The sequence below is a fragment of the Malus domestica genome, chromosome 13 (assembly GCF_042453785.1).
Source record: "Malus domestica chromosome 13, GDT2T_hap1".
In the NCBI taxonomy this organism is placed as follows: Eukaryota; Viridiplantae; Streptophyta; class Magnoliopsida; order Rosales; family Rosaceae; genus Malus; species Malus domestica.
In genome coordinates this window covers 21723572-21733611 of record NC_091673.1, presented here as the reverse complement: position 1 = coordinate 21733611, position 10040 = coordinate 21723572, and the positions used below count along the sequence as shown (strand labels likewise).

Below are 10040 nucleotides of genomic sequence, written 5' to 3'. Positions count from 1 at the left end.
ACAGTGCAATCTTGACGCAAGAAGCGATTATCGTTGCTGATCAAGTTTCGTCCGCTTGGAGTTTGGTCTGCGGTTTTACAGGAGGCGAGACAATTCATCCATTAAATCAACTTACAAATCATTTCAAACGCTGAAAAACAGCTGAAAAACCCTAAATTTGATCGAATGTATAAAAGGTTACGGACACCTGAACCCCTGGGACGCATGATCTTCAGCTTTTTCTTAGTAGCACTTGCTTCACAAAATTGTCCAAGTTTGTGGACGATGAACCATGTGGAGCAGTGGCTTCTTCTGCCAGTTGCTTCCACTCCATGGCCTTATTTTTCATTTGCTTACCTTTCTCTCCCTCCATTAACTCTATAACGAGCTTCTCTACTTCATCTCTCTTCACATCGTAACTAATCTCCATGCCGATACCCCATTTTTTACAAACACAATAACAGTTCGTTTGCTGGTCAGAGAAGCATGCCAAACATAGCATAGGCACGCCTGCGCATAGGCTCTCGATCGTTGAATTCCATCCGCTATGGGTTAAAAATCCTCCGACTGATGAGTGCTCCAGGACTTGCTCTTGTGGACACCAACTCGCTATTAGACCTCTTTCCTTCGTCTCCGCGACAAACTCAGGTTGAAAAATGGCCCATTCACGGACGACAAGATCAGGTCTAATCACCCAAAAGAAGGGCACCTTGCTATTTGCCAGTCCCCACCCAAACTCAACAAGATGTTCCGGTGTCACGAATGCTAAGCTGCCAAAATTCACATAAACAACTGAGTTTGGTGCCTTAGAATTTAGCCATTGGAGGCACTCAGTTTCCTCTTTCCATAGACTGTATCCCATAGCCTTCAAGGGGGGCTCTGGTATCCTGTTGAGGAGTAACTGGTGAGGGCCAATGGCGTAAACACGCGGAAACATGGACGAGAGAGAATCCAAAACTTGGTGCTCCAATGCATCAAAAGTGTGAATGACAATTGCTGAACCCCTCTTGAATTTTTGAATTGATTCCAAGCAGAAGACCCAGCCTACGTCATTGGGATCTGTAGTAATAAAGTTGTTTGGAAGGTCCCTTAACCTGATATCTTTCATTCCTGGAACCCAATCTAAAACCTTGTCCAGAAAGCCATTTGTTAACCAACTCTCCTCTGCAAAAACCCAAGTGAAGAAAAATAAGTTTTATTCACTACTGGTTCAAAAAATGAGCTTTTATGTGTCTTAATTAATGCCCCCTTTGATAACTACGTCCTTTTTAGTTTTCATTTTTTTGAAAACTACAATTTGTTGAGTTGTTCTCTTGGTTTAAAACAAGGGAAACAATATGAAACTGAAACCGTTAATTAAGTGCTTCAACGGTATCTCTTTCACCTTTGAGTGGGGCAAGTCCTTTTTCCTCCAAAGTTGGATATTGATTGAAGCCCATGAAGCTGCTTGCGGAAATAGTGAAGAAGAGTACGACAGGGATTCCAACTTCTTCAGCTGCTGTGACAGTGAAAGCCATCCAACCATCCGAAACAATGTGACTCACTGGAGGAATATCGTTGCAAGTTGCTGAACGATCGAGTTTCACGAGGATGTCACGAAATGGAGCTGTGAAGTTTTTCCCGACTGACTCAACAAGCGAAATCAAATCTTGAGTGGTATCTTCATCTGAACTTTGAAGGCCATCTGGCATGGTTTCAAACCGGAAATCAGGCAAGCCGTCGAGGGAGTCGGGACCTAGAGATTTTAGATAGAGTTTGTGATTGAACTCAGTGTTGACAAAGGTGATGTGAAAACCTCCATGGTGGAGGAGTTTTGCAAATTTGAGCATTGCCTTTATGTGGCTTTGAGCTGGAAAAGGGATGCAAAGAAGATGAGGCTTTTTATTGCCTACTTCTTTGGAACCCATTTTAGATTTGTTTTTGTGTTATGTGTAATTGCATCCTCACAAGTGCAGTGTTTTATAGAGTTGGACAGCATTTCTGCGTGAGTCTATCATAATGACTAGAAACGCTTTTGATGAAAATGTTTTTAAAATTAATCCCTAATAAAAATACAAGTAAATCCTGTAAAAACACTTGAAGTGCTTCCTACAAGAATCACATAACTAGTGTTTCTTCCAAAAAGAACTTCAAGTGCTTTTGGAACCCAAAAACACTTTCATTCATTTTAAAACCAACAGTAAAACAATATAAACAACGATTATACTTTTGCAATAACAATAATCTTCATCATCATCTGTGTGTTTCTTCCTAGCTAAAGAATAAAGTGTCACGATATGCTACTCAAAAGTTGGGTAAATTTAGTAAAGAAAAAATTATGGCGCCGGCGATGTATAGTTTTTGGAAACTAGGAACCTCCAAAAACAAGATACGAAAAAGAAAAAGACAATCTATATATTAAAGGGTTTTTATTATAAATTGTCCTTAAAATTGACCTATCTCATCATTTAGGTCCTTTAATTAGAAAATCAATTAATGTCGTTCCTGAAATTATCTACTGTAAATCAATTTGGTCTCTGCCATTTAATTCCATTAAGTTTTCCGTTTGTTTGCTGATGTACCACACTTGTGGCCAATGCAACCAAAGATTTAGTGTCATGTAAGGCCATTTCCAACCGATCCGATCAGAGGGTCAAAAATAATCAAGAATGACACGAAAACCGTCTTCAAGAAATAGACTAAAGACTCATGGACTCCACCGTGCCAAAAAAAAAAAAAAAAATCAGACCAACCGGCTAGCCTTGGATTTATGCCTAACTATATGTGATGCAAGAAATCTAAGCAAGGTCTCTCATCCGTTGGACTACCCATCTATTTTTTGATGCAAAACGATAGCGATTTATTAATAATCAAATAATAAATTTTTGATAAGAACGTCACAAAATGTGATCTAGAGGTTCAAATAAAAAGAAATAACACGATCGGTGCAAAACCATGTTGCATTGTATGAACTGTGAGCCAACTTATAATAAAAGTTTGAAATTCATTGTTTATAGAGTTAGACAGCATTTATGTGTGAGTCTATTACAATGACTAGAAACGTTTTTGATGAAAATGTTTTTAAAATTAATCCCTAATAAAAATACAAGTGAATCCTGTAAAAACACTTTAAGTGTTTCCTACAAGAATCACATAACTAGTGTTTCTTCCAAAAAGAACTTCAAGTGCTTTTGGAACCCAAAAACACTTTCACCAAAAGCACTTTCATTCATTTTAAAACCAACAGTAAAACAATATAAACAACGATTATACTTTTGCAATAACAATAATCTTCATCATCATCTGTGTGTTTCTTCCTAGCTAAAGAATAAAGTGTCACGATATGCACTCAAAAGTTGGGTAAATTTAGTAAAGCAAAAATATGGCGCCGGCGATGTATAGTTTTTGGAAACTAGGAACCTCCAAAAACAAGATACGAAAAAGAAAAAGACAATCTATATATTAAAGGGTTTTTATTACAAATGGTCCTTAAAATTGACCTATCTCATCATTTAGATCCCGTAATTTGAAAATCAATCAATGTCGTTCTTGAAATTATCTACTGTAAATCAATTTGGTCTCTGCCATTTAATTCCATTAAGTTTTCCATTTGTTTGCTGATGTACCACACTTGTGTCCAATGCAACCAATGATTTAGTGCCATGTAAGGCCATTTCCAACCGATTCGATCAGAGTGTAAAAAATAATCCAGAATGACACGAAAACCGTCTTCAAGAAATAGACTAAAGACTCATGGACTCCACCGTGCCAAAAAAGAGGAATCGGGCCAACCGGCTGGCCTTGGATTTATGCCTAACTATATGTGATGCAAGAAATCTAAGCAAGGTCTCTCATCTGTTGGACTACCCATCTATTTTTTGATGCAAAATGATAGCGATTTATTAATAATCAAATAATAAATTTTTGATAAGAACGTCACAAAATGTGATCTAGAGGTTCAAATAAAAAGAAATAACACGATCGGTGCAAAACCATGTTGCATTGTATGATCTGTGAGCCAACTTATAATAAAAGTTTGAAGTTCATTGTTTACCATAATCCAAATATTCTGACATACATTATTTATAAGCTTAAATTCGTATTTTAAATTTAAATGCATATGGTTGCATTGTGTCGTTTGGCAGCTCGGACTGTAATGCCTATTTTTGTCGGATAAAATAAATAACCAATGGATAGTACTGATTAAATTAGTTTGGTGCAGTATCAAACTAATAACCGTATTATTCATACGGTATCGAATAAGAATTCAATGTAACTATCTAAAAACCCAAATACTTTTCAAATCCTAAACTTCAAAATAAAAAGCAAATTAAAAAGCCCCAAATTAAGCAAAATCTAATTTAAAAATAAAAAATTGCCCAGATAAAATTTTTCCAAATGTCCAAGTTCTATCATCATTCTCAACCAAGATTCCAGAATAATCCTAGATCACCTTTAACTCTACTAAGGGTGTGGCACTAACTTGACCAATAATCTCAGCTAAAATACTGTTGCCGCGCAGTTTTTCCAACACCAAATCTAAGTTATTCCGGCTTACCTCAATAACCAGACCAAGTTCTTCAACAAAAAGCGTTTGGAATAGGCTCTTCCCATGTGAAGTCAAGTCCAAAGTAATGCCACAATTCCCAGAAAATGCCATTTCAAGGGCATAGACCAGTAGCCCACCATCACTAACATCATGACCAGCAGAGATCAATTCGTCAGAAAGAAGGTCCAGCAAAATTATCCAATTCAAATTCGATGGGGAGAACCCAATTCAAATTCTCAGCCAAGATTCCAAAATAAACCCAGACCAGATCAGAAAAACCCAATTTGAATTCGACTTTTGTGAATGAGAATGAAACTCTCTTTGTATGGTGCTTGGCGCAACAACGAAAGCAGCGACGGCGAGATAAGGCGACGGGCAGATCAATGTCGGCGAGAGGAGGGACAGGAAGAACGACGATGGCTATAAGAGACAACGGGGAGAATGACGACGGCGAGAGGGATGACGGCGAGAAGGACGACGACGTGAGGAGGTATCGTGGAGAACGAAGTGAGAAAGCGAGGAATGGGAACCAGACTAAGGCCTTGTTTGGCATGTCCATGGAAGAAAATGCCGATAATATCGGCGAAATATCGCCGATATTATCGGTTTTTCGCGCAATGGATATTTAAATAGGTATCCGAATGGTTTTCGTCAAAATATTGCGATATTTTTTTAAACGGTGCAATCGAACTCCGAGCCAAACGTCGGAGAAGAACGCCGGAGCTGGTGTGCCTATTCCCGAGCCGATTTCATCCCAAAAACCTTGCAAAAACACGATTTTTAACTTCAATTTCACATATAAACTGCAAATTTCACGCATGCAAGAGGTAATAAACGATTCAACATATGTGATGTCGGTTTAGGGTTTAGGGTTTCAATGGAATCTCACCTGAAAACTTGTTTTCTTCGAGTCGAAGACGAACCAGATGACTGAGCCAACTCCTTGCTCAGCGGCGCACCGCCACAGACGACTGAGCCAACTTCGACTTCGTCAGAGCCACGATCAAAGGCGGCGACACCCAGAAAGCTGGTTTCTGAAAAGGAAGAGGGATTTGAGATTGTCGGACTGAGGAGCAGAAGGTCGTGGTGTGTGTGTAGGGGAAGGGAGAAGAGAGATCGAGAGATCTGTGTGTGTGTGTGTGCGCGTGGGAGAAGGGAGAAGAGAGATCGGAGAAGGGAGAAGAGAGATCGAGAGATCTCTGTGTGTGTGGGAGAAGGGAGAAGAGAGATCGGAGAAGGGAGAAGAGAGATCGGAGATCTCTGTGTGTGTGTGTGGGGGGGGGGAGAAGGGAGAAGAGAGATCGAGAAGGATCGAGAGAGAGAGAGACTGAGGTCGTGTCTGCGTGTGTGATGTTTGTGTGCGTGCATTGTGTGCGTGTGTGGTTGCGTGCGTTGTGTGTGTGTGTGTGTGGGTTCCTCCTGTCAGGAGGACACATGACTCACTGAGTATTCCCAACAAGTTTTACAATTATTTTGACAATTTCATACCACTTTTACAATTATAATTTGTATTCTTTTCAGACCATGGATGGTGGTTTCATTCAAAACCGTGTGCCGATATTGTTTTAAAATGTGGAGTATCAGAGCCATTGTGATATTCTTTCAAAGTTGCCATTGTGATATTCTTTCAAGAGGTGGAGTATCAGAGCCATTCAGAGCCTTTTCGATTATTTTATTTCCCTTACCCCTTTCAAAGTCATTCCATATCCATTCCAGAGCTTAAACACAAAGGGTTCCATATTTAAAGTAAGTTTACAAACTTATATTTATATTCTTATAATTTATACAACAACAAAAAAATTTGTGTGGACTCGTATGTTAATTTTTTTAAGTAATTAATATTTGCATGTTAGTTTTTGTAAGTAATTAAGTAATGTTAACAATTACATGTTAATTTTTTTAAGTAATTAATACTTCCATGTTAGTATTTGTAAGTAATTAAGTAATGTTAACAATTACATGTTAATTTTTTTTTAAGTAATTAAGTAATGTTGTATAATTATTCCCTAGGATACTTTTAATATGTTTAATGTTATTTATTATTTTATTTCCCTTACCATTTTCAAAGCCATTCCAGATCAATTCCAAAGCTTGAACACAAAGGGTTCCATATTTAAGGTAAGTTTACAAACTTATATTTATATTATTGTAATTTATACAACATCAAATAAATTTGTGTGGACTCGTATGTTAATTTTTTTAAGTAATTAATACTTGCATGTTAATTTTTGTAAGTAATTAAGTAATGTTAACAATTACATGTTAATTTTTTTAAGTAATTAAATAATGTTGTATAATTATTCCCTAGGATAATTTTAATATGTTTAATGTTATTTATTATTTTATTTCCCTTACCATTTTCAAAGCCATTCCAGATCCATTCCAAAGCTTGAACACAAAGGGTTCCATATTTAAGGTAAGTTTACAAACTTATATTTATATTATTGTAATTTATACAACAACAAATAAATTTGTGTGGACTCGTATGTTAATTTTTTTAAGTAATTAATACTTGCATGTTAATTTTTGTAAGTAGTTAAGTAATGTTAACAATTACATGTTTATTTTTTTTTAGTAATTAAGTAATGCTGTATAATTATTCCCTAGGATAATTTTAATATGTTTAATGTTATTTATTATTTTATTAATATTAGGTTTTATTATCAAATAGGATTATTATTCATTAATATTAGGTTTTTTTATTATCAAATTGGATTATTATTCATTAAATTAGATTATTATCAAATTGGATTATTATTCATTAAATTGGCTTATTATCAAATTGGACTATTCATTAAATTGGATTATTATTAAATTGGATTATTATCAAATTGGATTATTATTCATCACTATGTTTTATATTAGGATTATTTTTAAGATAATTGGATTATTATTCATTAAATTGGCTTATTATCAAATTGGATTATTCATTAAATTGGATTATTATTAAATTGGATTATTATCAAATTGGATTATTATTCATCACTATGTTTTATATTAGGATTATTTTTTTATCAAATAGGATTATTATTCATTAATATTAAGTTTTTTTTTATTATCAAATTGGATTATTCATTAAATTGGATTATTATTAAAGTGGATTATTATTAAATTGGATTATTATCAAAAAGGAATATTATTCGTCACTATGTTTTATATTAGGATTATTTTCATGAAAAATAATTATCATCATTTATATTAGGATTATTTATATTAGGATTATTATCAAAAAGGAATATTATTCATCATTTATATTAGGATTATTTTTTTATCAAATTGGATTATTATTCATTAATATTAGGTTTTATTATTCCATATTATTTTTTTAATTACTTAAATTTTTACAATCATTTTCTTTACTTCATATTTAATTCTTCTGTAGAATAACTTTATTATTTAGGTTCTCTTATATAACCGTCATCACTACTATATTTTTTGGCCAAAAAATATTTGTCTAATTTTCATGAAAAATAAATGTAGGTACATTTACGATGTCCAGTGGAGCTACTAAACGTGATCCAGCTTGGGAACATGGATACCCAATAGACGGAAACAAACATGGCACAATTTGCAAATATTGTGGTCAGGTAATGAAGAGTGGCGGAGTGACACGACTTAAGTACCATCTTAGTGGATTAGATCCAGCAAAAAATGTCCAACGATGCGATAATGTCCCCCCAGAAGTGAAGGCATTCATCAGCACATTATTAAAAAATAAAAAACAGCAAAAGGAAAAGATAACACAGGGAATGGAAAATATTCGAGCTGGGCTACGGGGAGAAGTCTATGGCCAAGCGATTGACAGTGATGATGATGACGATGAGGACGAATGTGATGATGACATGGGACCTGAAGAACGACGCAGTTTGAAACAAGCATTACGTGCCTCCAAACAGTCAGCATGGGAAAGAGAACACCTTCATAAAATTCCTAATAGAGCACAAGGTTCCGGGACAAGTGGTGGTGCACAAATGAGACGGGGAGGCAATCTTAGAGAATCACAACCAACACCACCAATAGCCCCCAGTTTATATAAGTCATCCAAAGCACGTCAAAAGTGTGTTTGGAGTTATTTCACTGGAGGTAATGTGAAGGAGGGAATGGGGCGTCTAATTAGCAAGTTCTTTATCTATGAAAATGTCCCTGCTGCGAAGGCATCATCACATCATTTCAAAAATATGGTAGTGGGATGTCAACAGGCCGGTGTTGGAGTACAACCTCCCACTCCCTATGAGATAAGAAACAAATATTTGGATATGGAGTATAAAGACATTGGCGAGTATGTTAACAAGTTGAGGTCAAAGTGGGAAACTAATGGTTGCACAATCATGTGTGACGGATGGACCGGCCCGACCAGATTGTCTATCATAAACTTCATGGTATACTCCAAGGGAAAGACAATTTTTTTGAAGTCTGGTGATGCTTCAGACCATATAAAGAATTACAAGTATATTTACAAATTATTGAGGGATGTAATCATGGAGGTGGGAGAGCATAATGTTGTCCAAGTCGTGACCGACAACGGTTCTGCATTTGTCAAAGCTGGAAAAAAGTTAATGAAGTATCATAATGTGTTTTGGACATCATGTGTAGCACATTGTATTGATCTCATGTTTGAGGCAATGGGGAAGAGAGAGAATGTTGCTACTGTGGTCAAAAGAGCTAGAACGATCACAAATTATATTTACAATCACGGTTGGTTGTTGGCAAAGATGCTTGAATTTTGCAAAGGAGAAATTATTCGTCCAGCTACCACTCGATTCGCCACCAACTATATTGCATTAGACAGCCTACTCAAGAAGAAAGCAGGGTTGAAGCAACTATTCACTAGTGACGATTGGGCCAACCACAATTTGAGCCGCTCAAATACAGGTCGTATGGTGGAAAGTATAGTGCTTGATCATGCTTTTTGGACTCAATCAGAACATGTGTGTCAACTGTTTGAACCTCTTTACAAAGTTTTACGGATCGTTGACACAGAAGTGTATCCTACTATGGGGGCAGTATATGAGTTGATGCGTGTATTGAAGGATGAATTGGAAAGAAAACATGGTGCAAGGTGGGTCATAAAGATAATTGAAGACCGATGGTATAAAACATTATACCACGATTTGCATGCAGCAAGTATAAATTATGTCATAATTTGCAATTCATTTCTTTAGTTGCATAAGTATTATTTCTCTTATTAGAGTATGTGTTTCTTTGAACAACATATTATTTGAATCCCCGATACCAATACAGACCTGGTGTTGGAGATGATGGTAACCTTATACGTGCTGTACATAATGTATACTCTAAATTAGACCCTGCATCACCAACAGTTGGCCAATTTGGAAATGAGGTACACAATTACTTAAATTATAATAATTACTTTGTTGGATTAAATTAACACAATTTATTGAATTCAGCTAACATGGTTTAAAGATGCAAGAAGAACTTTTGGAGAACCAACATCAGTTGCTGCTTGAACAAATATGTCTCCTAGTGAGTATAAACATATTTCACTATAAGTTTATAATAGAATTTGTTGGAA

The 10040-nt window shown here is 35.8% G+C and overlaps 1 protein-coding gene across 1 annotated transcript; it reads right to left on the bottom strand.

Annotated features, from left to right (window-relative positions):
• Nucleotides 1-11: 11 nt before the first annotated feature.
• Nucleotides 12-2026, bottom strand: LOC103453502 (7-deoxyloganetin glucosyltransferase-like). The gene is made up of 2 exons (XM_008393043.4): nt 1364-2026; nt 12-1143 (listed from the first exon to the last, which is right to left on the bottom strand). Exons 1-2 carry the CDS (start codon nt 1884-1886, stop codon nt 212-214), a joined length of 1455 nt encoding a protein of 484 aa, XP_008391265.3. The 5' UTR covers nt 1887-2026; the 3' UTR covers nt 12-211.
• Nucleotides 2027-10040: the final 8014 nt, after the last annotated feature.

Coding starts and splice junctions, on each gene's coding strand:
- LOC103453502 (XM_008393043.4), bottom strand. CDS start 1,886: ATGGGTTCCAAAGAAGTAGGCAATAAAAAGCCTCATCTTCTTTGCATC. Junction 1,144..1,363: donor AGGACTTGCCCCACTCAAAG/GTGAAAGAGATA, acceptor GGGTTTTTGCAG/AGGAGAGTTGGTTAACAAAT.